Source organism: Chroicocephalus ridibundus, chromosome 9, assembly GCF_963924245.1.
Source record: "Chroicocephalus ridibundus chromosome 9, bChrRid1.1, whole genome shotgun sequence".
NCBI classification, from domain to species: domain Eukaryota; kingdom Metazoa; phylum Chordata; class Aves; order Charadriiformes; family Laridae; genus Chroicocephalus; species Chroicocephalus ridibundus.
Window position 1 is genome coordinate 15,979,277 of NC_086292.1, and position 21,156 is coordinate 16,000,432.

General features: G+C 37.9%; 1 protein-coding gene across 2 annotated transcripts; it reads left to right on the forward strand.

Moving 5' to 3' along the window:
* Positions 1–474: 474 nt before the first annotated feature.
* On the forward strand, positions 475–20,996 carry APOOL (apolipoprotein O like). 2 transcript variants are annotated; one of them, XM_063346829.1, is made up of 9 exons: positions 475–509; positions 6,205–6,309; positions 6,924–7,043; positions 8,576–8,630; positions 9,525–9,623; positions 10,738–10,829; positions 13,103–13,189; positions 14,877–15,033; positions 16,806–20,996. In XM_063346829.1, exons 1-9 carry the CDS (start codon positions 498–500, stop codon positions 16,901–16,903), a joined length of 825 nt encoding a protein of 274 aa, XP_063202899.1. In that variant the 5' UTR covers positions 475–497; the 3' UTR covers positions 16,904–20,996. The 2 variants fall into 2 exon arrangements, with proteins under 2 accessions (XP_063202899.1, XP_063202898.1); XM_063346828.1 differs by lacking the exon at positions 475–509 and adding an exon at positions 2,433–2,517.
* The last annotated feature ends 160 nt before the right edge of the window (positions 20,997–21,156 follow it).

Below are 21,156 nucleotides of genomic sequence, written 5' to 3' on the forward strand. Positions count from 1 at the left end.
CGTTTCCTAGCGGGCAAGAAGAAAGAAACCAAAGTGTCACAGAGGCGCCGGCTGACGGCAGGGCTGAGCCCGCACTGGCCGGGGCCCCGCAACACTCTGCTTTTAAGCGACAGGTGGAGGATGAAGTAACGGCAGCCGAGCTCGGCGTCTCACAAAGCTGCCCCAGCACACCCGCTATCGCAGCTGTTTATTTAGCGACTTTCATCCCATCCAGCCCTCAGGTGCGCGCCCCGCTCCTGTCAGGCTGCCCCGCCGCAGAGGGATCACCAGAGCCCGGCGCCCTCCGGAACTCCCGCTCCTTCCCCGCAGCGGCGCCGGGCGGCCCAGGGCAGGCGCGACCCCTTACCGGAGAGCGGCTTGCCGGCCGCACCCGCGGCCGCCGCCACCACCGCCGCGCCCGGCCCGGCCCGGCCCGGCCCGCCCCGAGCGCCCGCGGCCCCGCCCCGCGCTCGGCCCTTCCCGCTCGCCGTACGCGGCCGCGCGGGGCTGTTGCTAACATGGCGGCCAAGGTGAGTGCCGCCTTGCGTGAGGGAGGGCGGTGCTGCGGCGACTCCCGCGGCCCGGGCTCACCCTCCCGCCCAGGCACCCGCCGCCCCGAGGAGAGCCGCAGGACACCCCGCGGGGGGTCCCTCGGGAGCTCCCGGAGCAGCCGGCCCCGCGCGGCCTGCCCGCACCCCGCCTCCTGTCAGAGCCGGCCCGCGCGCCCCGCCGGCTGAGGGAAGGGAAGGGCCCCCTTCCGTCGCTGGGCCCCTGCCTCAGCCGGCGGGTCCCCCGCGGAGCTGGGCGGGCGGGTGAGGGCGGCCCAGGCCCGGCGGCTGCTCCGGCCGGGGCGTCGCTGAGGGCGGCGGAGGGGCCCGCCATGCCCGTTGAGGTGGTGTGGCCCTGCACAGCCCGGCCCCAGTGACCGGCTCGCGGTGGACCCACAGCTTTTCCGCTCCCGCGCGGGCCGGTCGGGAGATGGCGGTTTCTGGGAGCGGGGACATGCCTCAAACCTGTCACCGAGGGCTCCCGTGAAGGAGGAGCAGGAAAGAAAGAGGTCTCGGTATTGCGTTCTCCAGTGCAGGTGTTGAGGTAGTGATTAAATTGTACAGTAGGGAATAAAAGAAGTATTTCTGTTCTGGTTCTTCTCTGTCTACTTACAGCCTCTGAAACGCCTTCCAGTCGTTACTGGAGAAATGAGACATCAAAATACTAGTTTGTACTAGCATTGTAAAGTGTAGTAGTGTTATACCATCACTAAAACAAGGGTGTTAAAATCGTGCTGTTACAAACAGTAACAAGTATTTAAAATATCTTTCATTGTAGAGATAATAGAGTGTCTTTAAACAGGAAAAAATATGCCTGTAAAGAGCTAGGCTTTCACTTAAATATTTAGACAGGTTTTTCAGTTTTCATAGTTGAACTGACAAATAAGTTGCTTTCACATGAATCTTTACATTTACTTTTGCAAAACATTTAAAACGCGTATGTATCTGCAAAGAAAAAGATGATGCAAATGAGGAAAGCCAAAGGAATGAAAATGAAGCAATTTACCTTAGTTTGTTATGAGACAAGTACCTGAAAGAAGGAACTGGGTTTGGCTTTGCCGTATGCGTAGGTGATCTTGAAGTAGTATAGTTTAGTACATAAACCTGAATGATTCAGTGCTTTTGGTGAAGTGAGGTTAACTTTATGTGTGTTGTTTATTATTTACTATGAAAAATTAATAGTTTTATTCTTAAGTTTTCACTCTCTGTGGGTTACCATCTGGCAGACAAAGGTTAAAAACAAATCCATGGAGTGCCAATAAGTTGAGTGAAGTGGAAGGATGCTCTGTTCCACTTGTGCATTTTTTTTTTTGTAGTTGTCATTAGAAATGTATAAATAAATACATACCCAAATTAAAATAATTGGTTTCAGCTTAGAAGCTTCTGACAATCATCATGTCTCCTGTACCTTCTGGGAAAAATAAATCAAAAGGATATGAGACAGTTTTATGTTCTACCTCAAGACATCTAAGTGGTAGGATAAAACCATAAACCTGTGCTTCTTATTCTTCGAATAACAGCTTTCCACTGAAAATATGACATGCAGTAGCTGCTAAAATTTGAATCTTACTTTAATCTGCCTAGTAGGTTCTGGTTTTGTGATAGAGAAGGTGCCTATATTAACATATACATGCATTAGATTTTTGCATATAGTGTACTCCTTTGATTACCTGTTTTTGTTTGAGGCTTATTCCTACCTTCAGAGCAGGTTTCCTTATTTGTGCTCCAATTCTTGAAGCAAGTATACAGAATTTGCAGTTTCAGTGGGAAACAATACTTAACGCCTTGGAGATTAGCATAAATTAAATATATGGTTTTATTCTTTAGTTTGTATTCTACATCTTTTGAGTTGAAGATAGTGAATTCTTTGTAGTGATGTAGCTTTTTAACTTTTTTTTTTTATAGAATCTGTATTTTTCATCTTTGATAAGATTCTACACTTTGAAGTAGATTGTTTGAAATGCAAAGACCTAAAGCCAAAATTATCCAGGTACATTTGACAGTTTTATTATTATATTTTGATTAATTTTACTCTAGACCTACTATTAAAAGGCCTAGCTGTAACAATTTTCAGCTAGAGAGCATATAATGAATTTCTTCAGCAAATAATTGCTATTCAGTCTTCTCATCAAAAATAGTGCCCTGTCTGTGAGTCTGCGCTGTTCAGTGCTTTGAAACAACTGGTGTGCTTTTTGTGCCTGGGAAAAAAACAACGTGCTGGTGGTACGTGTTGCAGCGTGTTAGCAGTGTCAGTAGCATGGCAGTGGTGTTGCAGGAAACCTTCTGACTCTTGCTATTGACCCTTCCCCATCCCAGAGCATTAGGGCTGGTAATTTCTAGTATCTGCAATTCTGGTGATGTTTAGATCTGTGTTCATATAGAATTCATCTGCAGAAGATGTCATCTGGGCTCATGGCTTTTGTAACTGCTGGCATTTAGATCTGCTGCCATTAGGGACTGGGTGATTTTCTTCTGTTAGTTTTGTAGGGCTTAGGTCAGAGCACTAATTCACATAAACGCAGAACTAGTAGTAAAATGCAGAGCAGATGTTGAACTAAACTCTTTCAATTAAAAAAAGAAAAACAGTAAATTAAAATATTTCCTGAATTCATTAAAGAGAAGATTTTAGTGTGTTTTTGAATCTGTTATGGACTGACGTTCTGGAGTCATTCTGCTGGTTAACCAGTAATTCCAGGATTTTTTACAGTTCAAGCTTGTTTTTTCTCTCTACTTCATTTCTAGTCTTTGGTATAACTTGTGATCCTGCCATTTCTTAACTCATAATAACTTCTTTTAGAAGGTTTCATAGGTAAAATATCTTTTGATTTCTGTAGCTAAGCAATATGTGATTTTCCTTGTTTAATACATAGTATCCTTTGAAGTAATTTTTAATAAAATAATAAATTAATAATAGATACAACTTGGCTAACTGAGGTCTTTTTAATATACCTAGACGTTAGATAAAGAGGATAAACAGCTTAATGCAGTAAAGCCTTTTTAGGGTAGCCAAGGCGACGTTGCTCTTCTTTGTGATTTCAATAGGAAAGAGTGAAACCTTGAAATAATCGTGCCAGCGTAAATGTTAGATAGTACAGCTGTTCACTTGGATTTTTAAACATTTATGCATTTGTCTTCAGGCGTCCAAAAATAAAGCAATTACTGTCAGTCAGGAATTGGACTACTTTCCTCACTCACAATACAGCTTTCTCTTTTATATCTAGCACAATAAACTCCGTTGCGAATTTCTAAACCAAATTAATCAAATTTGGTAAGTGTTAGTAGCCAGCCCAGCGTAAACCATGACAACAATATAAGTTTTTCATGATTTCTCACTTCTGAATTTTATTTTTCTTCTTGTGTCTGCTGAATATTGCTGTGTTGTCTTGGTACCAACATGTACTGAAATAAGCAATCTGAATTACGATAATGTTTTAAACAGTTTCTTTTAATAATGCTTTAAAAACACAGACTTTTCTTTGAGGATGGGTCTCCCTTTATAAATAATCTTCTGTAGCTCCGACTGGTGTTTTGCTCTAAGCAACGTTATCAGAAAGACAGTTAGTGTGCTAACTGGTTCATATTTTGATGACTTTTGGTATCTTCCCCCTCTGTCCCACTGCAGATCCAGGTGTGTTGTTGGCTTACCTTGCAGTGTCTGCTCCTGCGCTTGTGTGCACGTGTGGTGCCTGTAGACCCTGCCTCTCTCCATCTCTCTCTGGAGAGGAAACGGGAAGAAAAGGAATAGAATCATAGAACGGTTTAGGTTGGAAGGGACCTTAAAGATCATCTAGTTCTAGTATCGCATCTCCTGCCTTCGAGTGGCTGCCTGGCCTGCCAGCCCTCGGGGGAGAGGAGCTCGCTCCGTCTCAGCCATCATGGTGTCCCCATCTCCCCTGGCTGGGACTCCTCACACAGCAGGTTCTTCACAGTTCTGTCCCCAGCTTTCATCCGGTAGCCATGTCCATCAGTTCTCTCTGTGCCCCCCAGGGCTTTTAGACTTCATCTGCAACGGGAAAGTATTTTGGGGTGTCACTAGTGTAAATTAAGAGAATAGCACATGCTGGTCAACATGATTGTGTCTACAGAGATGGCTTTGCCAGCTGAGATTTGCTAGTCCAGCTGTACTGGAGTTGTGGGGGTTTTTGATGCTTCCAGCTCACACAGGTGTATTTGAAAAATTTCATAACATCAACCTGGCCTGAAGAGAAAAAGCAGTGGGGTTCTGTTTCTCGAAACAAAATGAGCTCAGTCCTAGACATTTTCCTGCCATTCCTGTATTGAAGAAAAGCATGAAATAAGTAGTAGCCACTAGCAGACTTTTAGCGTGGTGCGGTAATTAAGCTGACAAGAGGTTTTGTGTGCCAAGGAGAGGGGAGGGGCACATTGGCTGTGTGTTAAGAGCAGGAATACTATATATTAAGACCATTAGTGTAGAGAAACCTTAAGTAACCCTTCTGCCTCTTGGCCTCCATGCCAAAAAATGCAACTGAAGAATAATTTTTAGCTTTAAGCTACAGCTTTCAGCTCTGGCATTGCTCCTCAACTCTTTTGTTCTTCTGTGGCTTTGTGTTTTGCTGTGATTGTACCATCTGAAAGTTTTGCTGTGATGATCGCACAGTTTGCTTTAGAAGTGATGGTCTTTTGCTGTCTTGAGTAGTTTAATATACATGTGACTGACATCTCATGAACCTGAGCTAATTCAGTGTGGTGCTTCTGCGTTTCTTCATTTTCGTTGTGCGTTTGTTACTACCACTAAATGCTATGGAGTAAATCCCACTCCTTTGACTGACAGGATATTTCCAATTAAAAGCTGAGATAACAATGAGAATATAGCAGAGTTTTATACTAGGGATTTAAGGTATTTCCCAAAATCAAGTTGGTTTTTTCCCTACTTTTCTTTTTTTCTGGCACTCCACTACCATCATCTCTATGCAGATCCTGGGAAAGTTTTCCATGCTTGTGTTCACATTTTTAAAGTTGCAAAAATGCCAGCATGCTTAATGCCAGCTCTGATTGTAATCTTAAGGCAATCATTTAAAAAATATTCACATGAAGCTATGTTTGAGTTTAACCTTTTGTAATATATGGTGCTTTTTTCCAAATTAATGTTCTAAGTAGGCATCAAACTCTCATGACCAAACCTGTATTTCTGTAATTTACATTGTAACATAAGTGATTTGAAAGGTAAAGCAGGTGATTCTTAGTTCCAGTTATTGCTATGTATTTTCTTTTATTGTCAACACATGGTTATTCCAAACAGGCAGTAGTTGGACCATTCTGTGAATTGGAAAGGAGATGACATTTTGTCTGGTGTCATGGGGAATTCCTGTAAATAAAACTGAGGTGCTTTTTGCTGAAACAAGAGTCATTCATTGACGTGGAGTACCTGTATGTTGAATAGATCAGAACTTGATTTGCCTTAAGGGATGATGAAAGCATCAATGTGGCTTTGAACACAAAATTCTTCCTGGTATTTTAGACATAACTGTTGTTGTCAGTGTCCTGTATCTTTTTCTTTACCATTGTAATTTGAGAAAATCTTTGCATAAGACTGAAGAGGTTCCTAAAAGGAGTACTGTTTTAAAAAGGTTTTAAAAATTACTTGTTTAATATCCAGATTTTACCAGAGTGAAATTTTTACTCCTGCATTAACACTCCCTTTTTTCATCTGTCCCAGGTGGCAAGGCTGGCAGCTGTTTCTTCTGGTTTGCCATTTGCATGTATTACTGTATATGCAGCAACAGAAAAGGAATCAAAGAGTCAGCCGGTGAAGCCAAATCAGGTAAGAATCTTACAGTTTGTCAGTCTTTAAAATAATACTAGAAGAATCTGCAGAATACCATCTCTTTTCATTGAATTATATTACCCAGTAAATAAAACATAGAGCTAAGTAATATCAGATAATAAAAATTACCTGCTAAATAACTGACTGCTATAGCACAAATAGAACATGAAATGTTACAATAGTAAATTAGTAAAGTTTTATCTTATTTTCATTATTACGTTATTTCCAGACTGAAGCCAAAAAAAGGTAAAAGAGTATAATACTTACTGATAATAAGTCTTTTTCCATTGTACAATTTCTAGTAATACATGCATGCATATTCCAATTATTCTTGCTCATACTTTTTCTGAATAAAAGATATCTTTATCCTACGCAGTAATTCTACTTCTTAGAACCTATACGATACTTTCAGTTTTCATTTCTAAAGAATTAACCTGTAGTCACACTTGTGTAAAGTTTGTAAATACAAAAGAGCATAATTTGATATAGAGGTTTTGTTTGCTGTAATGGGAACACTAAGTATTTGCAGTTTTGACAAACACTATGCAATGTAAATAATAATCTGTATACAAAACTATCTCCCTGCAGTACAGTTATGCTTTTCTTTCCAGCTTCCAATTTACTGTCCACCACCTCTGAAATCAAAATACATTGAAGAACAGCCTGGTGACTTGCAGAAGCGATTTTCTTCAATAAGACAGACAACTGGCCGCTATATTGGATGGTGCAAGGTAAGAAATACCTGCACCCAAAGTTCCCTACAATTCCTGACGACACGATTAAAACATTGAAAAAATGCATACCTCACCTCAGAGGGTTTGGTTTTTTTGTAGTTCCTTGTATTAGCATACACCTATAATTTAAGATGCAAAAATGAACTCTTCCCTCATTTTTTTCTCTACTGTTCTTGTAACAGGGAACATGTGCGTTCTCCCTGTCTTCCAAATCAAAAGGCAGTGAGATAAAGAGGTCCCCTTCAGTCAGTGCTAAACTGGGTTTAGGCCAACCCACAGTGGCAGGTTCATAAATACCTCTTGGTTAACTTCTACAGCAAGAGTGACGTAGGTAAGTTCTTCCTAGCAGAACTTGATAGCATTTAGGAGTCTGAAATTCCAGGAGGAGAGAGTGAGCCGCTTCCAAAGGGCAGGTTAAAAGACATGATTTAGATACTTTAGGAAGGACAAACTGAGTGAGTGCATCCAATGTCACTGTTAAAGCAGGCTGTTATAACTAGTCACCAAAAAGACCTCACAACTCTGTTATTGAATATTCTAGGCGCAGAAGAAATATGATACCTGTCACCATTCTCTTAACTGTTGGTAAATGACAGCTTTACCCTGGCTGTTGTTAGTGTGAAATTTTATGCTTGTATTTTTCTGTCATAAAAAAGTAGACTCTATTATTTGCAAAAGGCAAAGAAATCAAAATTCTTCATGTATTTTCTGTAAATTTTGATTCTACTGGTCTGTGAAAATTTTGTTGGTGACTGCATAACTGAAATAATTTAGTTATAAATCTGTATCAAACTTTTCCATGCCCTTAATTATATTGAGTGTCTCTGAAATTGACTAGCAGTGACCTCTGGTGGTACAAATTCTGTGTTACTGCAAACAAATGATTTTGGTGAAATAACTCAAGACGACATTCTTTTTCATTAATCTCCTAAAGAATGCATATTTACTCAATTTGTTGAGCAATCTGAGGACAATGATACTGATAGTAGGCTAGTAGAAGGTTTTTTTTCTGGATAAACAAAAACTTGTCATTAAATAAATTGACCAATTTGAAGGGAGTAATGCACACTCCCTTGAAGTTGAGCACACATCTTAGACCAAATCAATACTACTTATCTATAGCAAAACTGAGCACCATTTTTACAAACTAAAAGACAAAGTCAGTTTTACTGGTAAGTCTCTCTTGGGAAGAGGAGATTGTATTTTATGATTAAATTTTCTTATGTTATACAGTTGGCATCCAGATGTTTTCCCACTCTACAGTTTTGTTCCTGAGATGTCAATTTTGAGAGTGATCTTACTATATTAAAAGAGACTTTTTAAAATAAAGTATTTTAGTTTTAAAAATATAAATATGGTAGTCAAAAAGGAGCTAGGTCTCAGCACGGTCTCTGTAGAAGTTCACTGGTTTGTTTTCTTTGAAGTTACATAATATTTCTTTGTCTCATTGTGCTGCGCCCTATGTATCAACTGAGATGTTTTGTACTGAAAACACGTACTTATGCAAAGATTTTTATTTTTTTTTGTAGGATGCTTTTGTCTTTGTTAAAAATGGAATAATGGATTCAATTCAATTTGGAAAAGGTAGGCAAGTCACATATTTTTGAATTGAGCATTTTCTGTTGTTTCTCCTTGTGACTTAGAAAGATGGTTGAAACAGCCAATTGTAGTTATAGGGGGGAGGAGAGGGAAAGGGCGGAAGGGGAGTGTACTGGAATACTTTCCACAAATGTGAAGACAAAAAAACTGGGACCACTCTTAATTCACTATGGTGTTTCATTTCTGTTCTGAAATGAGAAAAATGACAAATTAAATGGTATGTCTCATTCCTTTGATTTTAGCTTTGTTCTTAAAATCATAGTATCACAGAATCATTGAAATTGGCACCTGTATAGATCACCTAGTCTGGTCACCTGCTTAAAGCAGAGCCAAAGCATGTTACTTGCATCTCTGTCCAGTCAGGTCTTCAACATCTGCAGGGATGGAAATTCGACAACCTGTTTTAATTATAAAAATGGCTTCTTAATTAAAGCACAAGTTACAGGTACCGTTTGCATTCAAGTTCAGTATCAGAAATTTATAGTTAACAGTTATTTTCCTTAAAAATAGTATATTGGGAGATCCCAAAATATGTGGTGTCTCATTTAATCTGTATTATCTCACAGTAAAATCAAAACTTAAAACCATGCTTTCTGTTTCCTTTATTAAGGACTAACATTTTATTAAACAGAAAAAAGTATCTAAGGAGGAAAATTGTTAACTTTGCTGTGTTTTGAGGACTGTAATTCTGGTTCTGTCTAACACAGACTGCAGAGTGCGCACCTGGATAATAAGGCATTCATTAACAAAAAATCCAGTTTTGGACTATTTTCGGTTTTGGATATTCATAATTTTACTTCCATCTTTATTTCTTAAGTGGGAAATAAAATAAAAGGATTAATATTGAATTGCTATGCTTTTTTTTTTTTTTAATTTAAGATGCTTATGTTTACCTGAAGAATCCACCACCAGAATTTCTTCCCAAAGTTAGTGTAATTACAATATCAGGCTTAGCTGGCATAGTGCTGGCAAGAAAAGGTAGGATTTTTTGCTTATTTTCATTATTGATGTGTTTAATATGTAGCACATAGTAATTTTAATGGTCAAAAGATTTTCAGTTCTTGAAATTGAGACAAAAGCCTATGTAACTAGTATTTTTTAAAAAATCCTTCCTGATAAATTTAAGGAACATTATATTTCTTTCAGAAGCTGGCTAAGGCCTAATACAGCAGGATTATGTAGTCATTTTTAATGGTGGAATCAACGAAAATTCAAAGTAGGACACTTGTTTTGAGTTTGTTCATTATTGATTTTCAGAAACAATGTGTGTATGGGAGGAAATTGGAGACAAATTAGAACAGGTAATGTTACAGAATATAGTGAAAACTAAGGGAACTCAGAGGGAAGATGCTAAAGAACGTTGGCATTTGGCTAACAGGTACAAGAGAATACACATCAGAAGGCATGATTTCAGCAGCTTTGAAGGCAAAAGAGTAATTTAATAGATACAGACGCCTCTCCTTTCAAGATAAATACTAGAGGAATAATATTTAACCTGCCAGAAAACATTGTTCAGAAAATGTTAATCTATAATACCTAGCGTGTGTCTATCTGAATAATCAATGTATTGGCAGATTAGTGAAAGCATTCTTCTTGTATCCCTGTTACTTTTTGGTGGACGGATTTAAAAAAAGGACTTGGGTTTGAGAATCCGTCATCAGGGCTCCTTGTCAACAAAGGGGAACCTGAGCCTGGCCCAGCCATTCTTGCATTTAATAGAGGCCCCGTTTTCCAGGCTCCTGGCTGCTCCAAATGCCGCAGTCTGTGTCTGGAGGAGAGTGCGCATGGAGCTAGTGAAGAAGCACAGCAGCTCCTAGATAACACAGAGATTCTTCCAATTTTTCACAATATTGGAAAATCTAGTTTGGGATTAACTCTTGTTCAATAAACCAATGTTCAGCATATCACTATCTCCTGCAAATGTGACTTTACTAAAATATTATCACACTCTGTATTCTCTCCCCCAGCCTTTATGTGGTTAAGTTTGGTGTGAACAATGATTAGGGGTTAAACAATGGTGTTCAATTGATACGACTACTTAGCTTTACATTTCATTAGTGTTTAATTATTTTGAATATTTGGCTTTATACAGATTCTAGATTTAAGAAAATCGCTTATCCGCTGGGACTTACTACTTTAGGAATTTCTGTGTGTTACCCAGCTCAGTCAGTGGTATTTGCTAAGGTAAGTTTGCTTGAATTTTAATATGGAATTAACAGTTAATTTAGTCATAGCATACCCCTTCCACTTGAATTAAGCATCATGGGACTAGGAGTCAGAATTCCCATGCATCTTCATTAAAACATAAAACGCATCACAGGTGTTAATTGCCTAACTATAAACAATTAATAAAATAACAGAATTAAAAAATGCAACCTCTCATTTTTTAATCCTCATCTCTCAAATAAATGGTGTTTATTTTATCTTGCTGAAATAAAAGTAAGTAAAAAATATAGTTGTGCTGAACTTGATAGATCTGCAATTTGAGATACTGTACAATTGCATCTCTTGTTAGAATTCCCTGTTTTCCAGTTACTGCCATCTTGCAGTTGTCTGCCTGATTAGAATACATCTTAGCTGTTTATACTTAATATTTTGTATGCAAGAATTGTTTGCACACAGTACTTTTCTACACAAAAAGTGAACTGAAAAGCAGGATATAAAGCCTATATATTTGGCATCCTGGGGTGCATCAAGAAGAGGGTGGCCAGCAGGTCAAGGGCGGTCATCCTCCCCCTCTACTCTGCCTTGGTGAGGCCGCACCTGGAGTACTGTGTCCAGTTCTGGGCTCCCCGGTTCAAGAGGGACGGGGAACTGCTGGAAAGGGTGCAGCGGAGGCTACAAAGATGATTAGGGGACTGGAACACCTCTCTTATGAGGAAAGGCTGAGGGATTTGGGTCTCTTCAGTCTGGAAAAAAGACGTCTGAGGGGTGACCTTATCAACGCTTATAAATACTTAAAGGGTGGGTGTCAGGACGATGGGGCGAGGCTCTTTTCAGTGGTGCCCGGGGACAGGACAAGAGGCAATGGGCACAAACTGGAACATAGGAAGTTCCACCTAAACATGAGGAGGAACTTCTTTACTTTGAGGGTGGCAGAGCACTGGAACAGGCTGCCCAGAGAGGTGGTGGAGTCTCCAACTCTGGAGACATTCAAAACCCACCTGGACGTGTTCCTGTGTAACCTGCTCTGGGTGACCCTGCTCTGGCAGGGGGGTTGGACTAGATGATCTCCAGAGGTCCCTTCCAACCCTATGATTCTATGATTCTATGATTCTATGATCTCTTCCTCCTCTATAGTTTTCCAGTTTTTCCCTATTTAGAAAAGCACATGCTGCTTCATAAGAATTCTTTGTGGTTCCTTGACAAAATTTGCATTTATAGTTTCAAAACTGCACTTCTGTTGTTAAATTGATGAGAAAGGAAAATTTATTTTAGTTAGTTGTGTTTGTTTCTAGAAGTTTTCTTTTAGTTAAATGATCAGATTTAAGTTTTGACAAAGATTCGTGTAAAATTATTCTGAATTGAAAAAACTACTATTGAATCTCCAACTTTCCATCATGATGGATCAGTTGTTATTGTTATTAATTTTAGTGGGGCATTTTTGGTTAGTATTTTTATACTTCCAGAGTATGTAGGAAGATATCGCAAAGACCTACACTGTGGTTAAAATCTTCGGGTAATCTTACAGTGCTAAACTGATATGTTGGTTTCTTTATTCTATGCAAATCAATGAGGATTACATTTCTTAAGAGGCAGTGGGATTTCTTGGCTTATTCTCATAAGACTTAAATGTCAGGGTTGGAAGATGGGGAAATGAATAGTAATGCTACGCTGTATGTTATGACCTATTTTAGGAAGCTAAATCCTTGTTTCCTGTCTACTTTACATTATGTGTAACCTTTTGCGTAGTTTTTTGTAGTTGCAGCTGTGAAGTATTCTGTTTGTACAGAGCATTTGTGAAGGTACTCCATAGTTACTGCAGTATTATAAAATTACTTTTGGAAAAATAGAGTGAAGGATTTGGCCATTTGTAAAACAAACCACTGCTCACTAACATGGGCCAGGTTATCTTTGGGTTTATTTCCTTTTGCGTCACTGTCTTTGATCGTTTCCAATATAGTGAGACAAGTTTGGATCCTTTAAAACTGCTGCAGCAGCCTGTTGTGCTAACGTTGCCAAAACACTGTTTGCTGATCAGGTTTTGATTTCATTTTGAGTAGGTAGATGTAGCATGTGAATGCCACCTGCGGATTTCTAATACCAATTTAAACGTTATTTTGAATTTGCTTGATGTGAGAGAACTATGCACTAGATTTTGAAAAATAGGTGATTGAAATGTCTTAGTATGGGGTCAAGCATGTTCTCATGCAAATAAGATGTGTTTCATTTGAATGGTCTATGTATCTTGGTATTTTTAAAGCTGTGATTAAATTATATTTGTCTCAAAAAAATAGGTAACAGGGAAAAAGTTATTTTCTGCAAGCCATCAAACCTATGAAGCTGTGCGATCGCTATGGGCAAAAAAGGAAGATGTCACCAAGGTAAGCTTTCTGAAGTAATGACTGTAACTCGTAAATTCAGCTGGAAAAAAAAAGTAAATTAGAAGGTCAAGTGCTTCTCCTAATACTGTTTAAGATTACTAATTGTGTTGTGAGGCACAAAACCCCTTCTTATTTTTGTAACTTCAGTATTTAATTAATGTCATGTATGTTATACCTTTCAGACTACTAGATAGTGAGATCCCCTGCGTAGTCCCACAATACATGCAAGATGCATAAGAGAAGACTGAGTTTCTCTTAGAGCTCATTTTTGATCTTGACAAAGATAATTCATTCTCATTCAAGCTTTGGTCGTAAGCAGACCACTGAATTTAAGATAAAGACACACAGAATTACAGTAGGTATGCTAGCTTTTCTTAAACGTATCAGTGAAGGAAATTCCACAACTCTTCCAGGTAGTCTGTTTTAATTATCCTGCAATATAAATTGTCCATGCCTGATTTGTTGTTTTTTTTTCTTGTCCTGTCCTCATTGCAGACATAGTGAATAAATGGTCAGTAATCTCTTTATATTGACCTATTACATATAGAAAATTTATCATGGTTTTTGACATGATCTTCTCCCTTGTATAACTTTTTCGTATAGAGCAGGCTTTCTAACTCTTACATAATTCTTGTTCTCCTCTGAGTTTTCTCTAGTTTCTCTCTCTCCTTTTACTGTTTTTAGGGTGTTTGTGTGTGGTTTGTGTTGTTGGTTGTTTTTGTTAAGTGAGGTGGTCAAAACAGGACATAATAAACGAGCTGAGGCCTTGCCTGCACTAAGTAGAGGGGAATATTAACCTCCTGTAAATTACATATGGAATTTGGCTTAGTACATCCCAGAATTAAACATGTTGTTTCTGCAACCTGAAAAGGTTTCTCTCCAGTGGAATTTAAAAAACCCCTGACAAAAGCAGTACTTCCCCAAGTAAAAATTCTGCTTTGCATAGTGATTTTTTTTTTTTGCTCTTTTTAAAGACAGTGAAAGTTTCTCAGTCTTATTAACATTTAGAAGTATCTTGCTTTAAATCTGTGGCCGTCAGTTTTATGCAGTCCTCACCTTTTATTTCCACTGAGGAGTGCAAATGGAATTCTGAATTTTGAAAATGAGATTCAGAAAGATGTCATTAAACTGATAGCGAAACAAGAATTGATGCGGTAAAGACAGTTTCTGTTAACTTTATTTTTTTTGCCTGAGTGAAGACTGTTCCCAAAACAGTATTATTTTTTTTTTCATTACTAGGGGGTTACCATGATTTGTCTTTCCATCTTCTGTTAACTAAGGGTAGTAAGTGTTCTGTAAAAACTAAATGCTATTTCAGTCTTGTGTTAGACTATAAGTTCCTCATCTGTAAATGAACAGTGACTTCCTTGTGAAGTACTTCGAGGGTGTCAAGTAAAAGCACAGTATCAGGCTTAAGTATATACTCATGACAAAGTAAATTTCCTTACGTGTGTATCTGAACTTACTATATTTGAACTCTGGGATTCTTTCATGCATTTTGTTTTTTCCAGCTGTGTCCCTTGTGTGCAGCTGACTTGAACATTACTAGTTGAATATCACTGTATGATGCCATATCTAATTTCATAAAAGCTAAGCTTTCAGGCTCAAAAGCTTTTTTGTTTTTTGCAGTAATGTATTAAGCATATACCCATGTGCGTTTCATTTTTTATTAATGTTTGGTTCACAGCTGCAGCAAGAATCAAAATCGGTTACGCAAGAAGATAAGAAAAAGAAGGAAATTCCTAGTACAAAACCCGAGTCTGCTATTGAGTCAAGATCTCTTAACAGAACAGAATTTTCTCCAGTAGAATCTTGGAGTAATAAAGATCCAGTGCCTTCATCAGGTGAATTAAGTATTTCAAGTGTAATCTCAGGGCAAATTGCAAATCCAAATACTTGACTCAATTTTGTAGTTACCCTTGCTTTAAAATGGAGCAGACTGTCATAGCATATTATTCTTGGGAATATATTGTACGTGCTTTCATTTAATATATACTTCAGAGCCTCAGGGACGTGATCATTTTCCTACTGTGGGCCCTGTCTCGGTATCAGAATTCTTACATATTTGTTGTTCTCTCTCCATAATGTTTTCTTTCATTCCACATGGTGTGGACCATATCCCTTATTGTTAGCAATGAGAGTATATCATCAAATACTTCTGTTAAATATCTACTTTAAATTATCTTTCTGTTGTCAGAATACCATAACTGTAATTTAAAGGCTTACTGATGGATTTTTGGGAAAACAGCTAATTTGAATTACTATTCATTCCTCTGTACAGGTTGTATATCTTCAGATATTGGCAAAAGAGGAATGCGTAATTGACAAATAAAGCATTGGATTTTATTTTGCTAGGGGTTTTTTTTGCAGTGATGTTCTTTGTGCATCTTAAGTGATTGAGATAATCGACTAGATCATGTAACTGCATATTTAATATAGAAATATTTTGATATGCAAACTGCTAAGAGAAAAAGTGGAATTACCTATTAAAGGAGAACTAAATTTGTTTTAAAATAATGTTAACTTTTGTAGGGGCAATTTCCAAATTTTACTCATCACTTAAACTTGCTTACTTTTTATTTTGTTCTTTACCAGAATATTTTTTTTTTTTTTTTTGGAAAGCAAGCAGAACATATTTGGATGGAGTTTTTAAATTTTTTTCCCTTTATTTTCACTACAATATACATTCACGTCTTTCTTTGCTTTGGTTTGCCCTTCTATTTTCTCTGATTTTGTTTGTGGAATACTTTGATCTTTTTTTACATTTGCTTCAGTCCAGACTGTCTGTAATGGTTTTATTTATATAGATACCTTCTGTCTTTGCTTTCATGGATGGAATTAGTTCATGTCCCTAATACAGACAAAAATGTTCATCATTAAATTAATCTGTGTTGGCACAGATGTTTATTTTCACTAGTCCAAATAGGGCAAAGCTTTCAGGAGAACATAGCGCCCTTAAACCAACTCGTGTAGCTGGAAAAGAAGCAGATGTGTAGTAGGAGACACAGTCCTAGAAAAACTGCCTTTATGTTCTCTTCAGTCCTCTGGAATTACAGTATCATTTAATATGTCAGTCTTTGTGCATTGTCATTCAGGATGAGTGTGAGGGCTCAACATTTTCATAAATTCAGTTCATTGTTTTTTGAAGTCACGAAGTGAAACTAGGTAAGAATGTTTGCCTTAATTTGGAATTCTTACCAGCTGGCAATAGCTTCAGGAAAGATACTGATTCAGTTGGTTTTGGGAGACAGCTGTGCTCCTGGAGCAGTGGGGGAAGAAAGACTGGAGATTTTTTTCCATGTCCCAAACGTTCCTTTCCATGTGTAGCGAAAAGCATCACTATTTCTTCTCTTACCCTGCTGTGTTCAGGAATTAGTATTAAAGTATAGAGATTAGGAGGAAGGCCTGCTCTCCATCCATTGCTGTGTGCTAATGATTACAACATGCCTTCATTGTCCTGTATCACTTATAGTTTTAACTAGAATGTACATATTTTGATCTTTTGTAAGTGTTTGGTAATACAGTAATTCTCAAAATATGTCAATAAGCTTTTTTTTTCCTACAGCTCAAATGTATGTGTATTTTTTTAACTAAATTTCTTTAATATCTCTAACAGGAACAGTGAAGACACCAAAATTTAAGCCTGATCCAAAACTTATGGACCATGGTCAGTCCAGCCCAGAAGATGTGGATATGTACAGTACTAGAAGCTAAGACAAATCTGGTTACAAATCTTTGCGAAGTATTACAGATAAGGGGGAGGGAAGACGGGAAGGAATAGTCCTTACAATACACACTCTGTGAGGTATAATTTAATCAGGTATTTTCTTATATCCCAGTTTGTATTATTGACTTACATGATTCTGTTCAGTGAATATTTTGTTTCTCTCTACTTAAAAGCGGTGAGAATTCACTCATTGTCAGTGTCATTAGCGAGACACTGAGAAAATGTGTCTTCTCACAAAGAGGTTTCTCTGTGCCAAGCTTGTTAATAAATGTCACTTTACAAAGGATATTTGAAAATGTAAACATATCTCTGTACTTCGGCTCAGATGTTCATTGATCTGAAAGAAGAATGTGATGGGTGGGGTTTGCAGAGGCTTCTTTGTATTTTTTCTTGCGGCTCTGGAATGAAGAGCAACTTCTTATTGGTCTGAGTACCCTTATAAAGTTGGTTGTTGTATCATACGAATAGCATTATCTTTAATGCTTGTATAAACAAGTCACTTGTTATTTGCCTCTTTCACGAAGATGAATGGAAACAACTTCTTGTCCTACATGCTTCTTGTGTATTTAAATGTCACTTAAGTTGGAGAAAAAACATACCTGATTTCTAAAACATCCTTTATAGACTATGCATTAGTTTTCACCAACTTCTAATTCTTTGAAGAACTGTATGCACATTGCTTAATCCATGAAACTGATACTGTTTGAATTTATGTAGAATGCATTAGCAGTGTTTAGGAAGTTGGAAACCTTCTGTAGTTTTGAGGTTAAGTGCTGACAAATACTAAAAAATGTAGAAGTCATAGGCAGCCAACTTTTTCTTCCCAGGAGTTTGCATGCAATACCCGCTGATCTTGGTAGAATTTCTGTGAAATTCTCTATTTTTCCATAAGAATGAAATTAGAAATTGATTAAGTTTCCTAGGATGAAGCTTTCAAACACTGCTTTTATCATTGTGTATATCACTCCTGGTCATTTCCATTTCTCTTTAAAACACTCTTACAAGGGTTGGAATAGTTCTGGTGGTCTTCATTGAACAGAGTGCACAATCAGTACACAATGATAATCAGCCTCTGCCTAGAGTTACTCTCATCTGTATCTACTGTGGCACTTTCCTAGTATATAAACTGCAAAAGGACACTGTGCTGTAGTTTGTCCTTCAATCTATTGAATTCTGTTATCTTTCAATTAATGAAAATATCTGCTTTGTTGTAAAGTTGAGGGGGTGAAGCAAGAAGAAACTATACAAACAGATAGTTTGGTTGGAAGACATAAACCTGAAAAGAAATGCTGCTTCATATGAATGTATTCTTAGCACTGGGATATGAAGGGATATTCGCTCCTGTTCTCCACAAGAAGAGATTTCACAACCTGATTCCTTCTTCTAAGGCTGCTAATGCAAAGGCAAATGACTCAGGAAATACAGGCAAAGAGTATTCCTGGTGTCACTGTGGGACTAGCAGAAGTTGTGAGGAGATACTGCACAATGGAATGTGCACAAGGCAAGGCACAAATGATGAATGAGCGAAAGAAATAAGTAAGGCTTTTATTATGGTTCAGAAAGAGATAGGTATTGGTATTTTGGAATACAAATTTCAGGCAAAGTGTTGAACTTCGTTATACAGAGTCCAACAGAAGGTGAAGTCAGTAAATACAAAGTTTAAAGACGAATTCTATTAGTTAAACTTGCTTGGGACAGCTGACAGAATTTAATTTATTTTGTTTCTTTAATCATCTCTTAAGGCCCAGGAAACTGTCAGAAATCAGGCAGCAATCAGAAGATATTAAATCAATCTTCACAGAGCTCCTGGACAAGACACATTTAGTGTTCCATCACAGAGAGGGGAGTAGAAAAATTAGATATCTCGGCTTCATATACCATTTCCAGGGAAACAGATGAGGATGTAAGGCAGGAAGTGGAAACGGTGAAGAAATGATCATTTTAAAGTGCAAGATTGGATGGCAGATATTGTATTATCTGTTTCCCTTTGATCAGATGCTGGATAAAAAAATGTAAAGGAAAAACCATCTGCTCTGCTCCTAGATTTAAATTCTAACTTATGTCCTTTGAGTGATACACTACCACAGCAAGTCAACAAGAAAGGTAAGATGATGGAGGTTTGCATGGATTTTGTAGGGGTTTACTGTGGTGATGTTTTTCAGTTGTAGTGAAAAGCTATGCACAGGAATTAGTCTTCTGGGAGCAGGGAGGGAAGCTACCGTGGATAGCTGTTAAGGAACAGGGATGTCTGCCCTTTCCAGGCAAGAGTGGGCCTAAAAAGACTGTCCTCTACTTGCAGTGCCAAAAGCTGGTCTGGTTCTTTCCATACTTAAGGGCATTACCACTCAAATCTCATGATACAGATCAAAGTGTCTGGTCTGCAAAAGGTACATTGGACTCCTTGGTTGGTCGCCAGTCAAGAATTAGATGTTTTATGCAAGCAGTTTGTATTGCAACACCTGATTTTACAAGAAGTTCATGCTGTAAATGAACACGATACACAAAGGTGTCCTTAGGTTGTATTTCAGTCGCAAATTACTCCTTAGGGCAAAAATTTAATACAAATATACCTCAGGGTTAAATCTTCATTCAGAAGTCTTAGACGCATTTTCTGGGTCATAACTTAAAACTACCCACTTTAATGAATGAACAGTATGAGAAATACAGTTCTACAGCTCATAAAATGGTGTTCCTGTGCTGTGTCATTTCTTTTTGGTGGACAAGAGGAGTAAGTCAGCACAGATTTATTCCAGTACAGCGTTTGCCTAGTACTGTCACTTTTTAATTTAGTTTTTTCGCCAGTTGAGATTTCTCTTTCTCTTTCTTTTCTATAAGGCAGGGTAATTTTTTGTTGGTTTGTTTTCTATCAACAGTTTTTGTTTAATATCCACACACAGTTGAAAAGCTGCGACTAAAATTAGAGGCTTGGGTTTTGGCACTGAAAGAGATACAGCTAAAACCCACTGTTTCCCTATCTGCAGCCAAAGAAAATGGGACAAAAAAAGAAGTATCAAAAGAACACACCCATCCTGTCTGGGTATGTTCTCTGCTTTCAGAAAGACAATAATCAATTTCTCTGTCATGGAGCATAGATTTATTAGTAATGGGAAGGAATTTTTTTAGTAAAACCTGGAATATGATGTATTATAATAGTTCTTTTCTAACATAAACTTCTGGTTGAGTCAGTCATTGTCTTGTCCACCCATCTGAGATATGTGAAGAGAGAAATTTCTGGAGGTATGAAAAAAGATGCAGGCTATTATAGAGAAGTTTGTAATGTATTTGCTGAAATGAAGGCAGCCCAAATCAGATTACTAACCTGCTCTTGTACAAATATTGGTATGGTGACTGAATCTTTATTACTCAGCTGCCATTTTGTGAAGTGTTTCTTGTCAAATCTAAAAAGGTGCCTGCCCTCTTCAGTTCAGACATCTGAACCTCCACGTTTTATATAACGCTTTACAGATGGCTTGTTCCATGTAAGTACAAGGAACTGTCTCTCCATTAATAATTTATTGTAAAGGTGCTATGCAATGGCTTTAAAAAAGCAAATTCAAATCTACGTTACGCCATGCTGATGAGTCCTCATTTTAAACACATGTGCCTGACTTGATCTCTTTTAAGATTTCAGACCCAGCGTGCAAACCTGTTAAACAATCAAAAATTCAACAGAAGTACACAGGAGAAGTTGCATTGCAAGACATGGTTTTATTAATTTATAGTGAAACACTTTGAAATGCCTCTCAAATGTATCATTGATAGTCACTTAAAGTTTCTTTCATAATGCAATAATACAGTAACATAATAAAAGTACGAATGTATATTGTAATTTTTATATGATGTAAGTTATATATTTGTGAAAAATCCGATGTCTTAAAGAACTGGGTAACATGATGATATTTTATAATATAGAAATAGTTTTAATTTAATGCATGTTTTTTATTTATGATGGATTGTACTCAATATGGGGAGATTTGGAACTTGTTGATATTCATTTTTATTTACAAAAACTGATGGTGATACTTTATTTTGTCATATCATTGTGAAGCACCTGAAAATAAAGGGTGATAAGATACTTTTTAAAAATTAAGTTGAACTTTTGTATGTTGTTTCATCTTTAGGGCAAATCGTGAATTGCTTTTCTCTAAAGTACATTTTAAAAGTTAATTGGTCAACATGGCTGTCACACTTGTTTCCTTCATGTTGGGGGCAGAAAGATTCACCCCTGAAGTACTGAAAC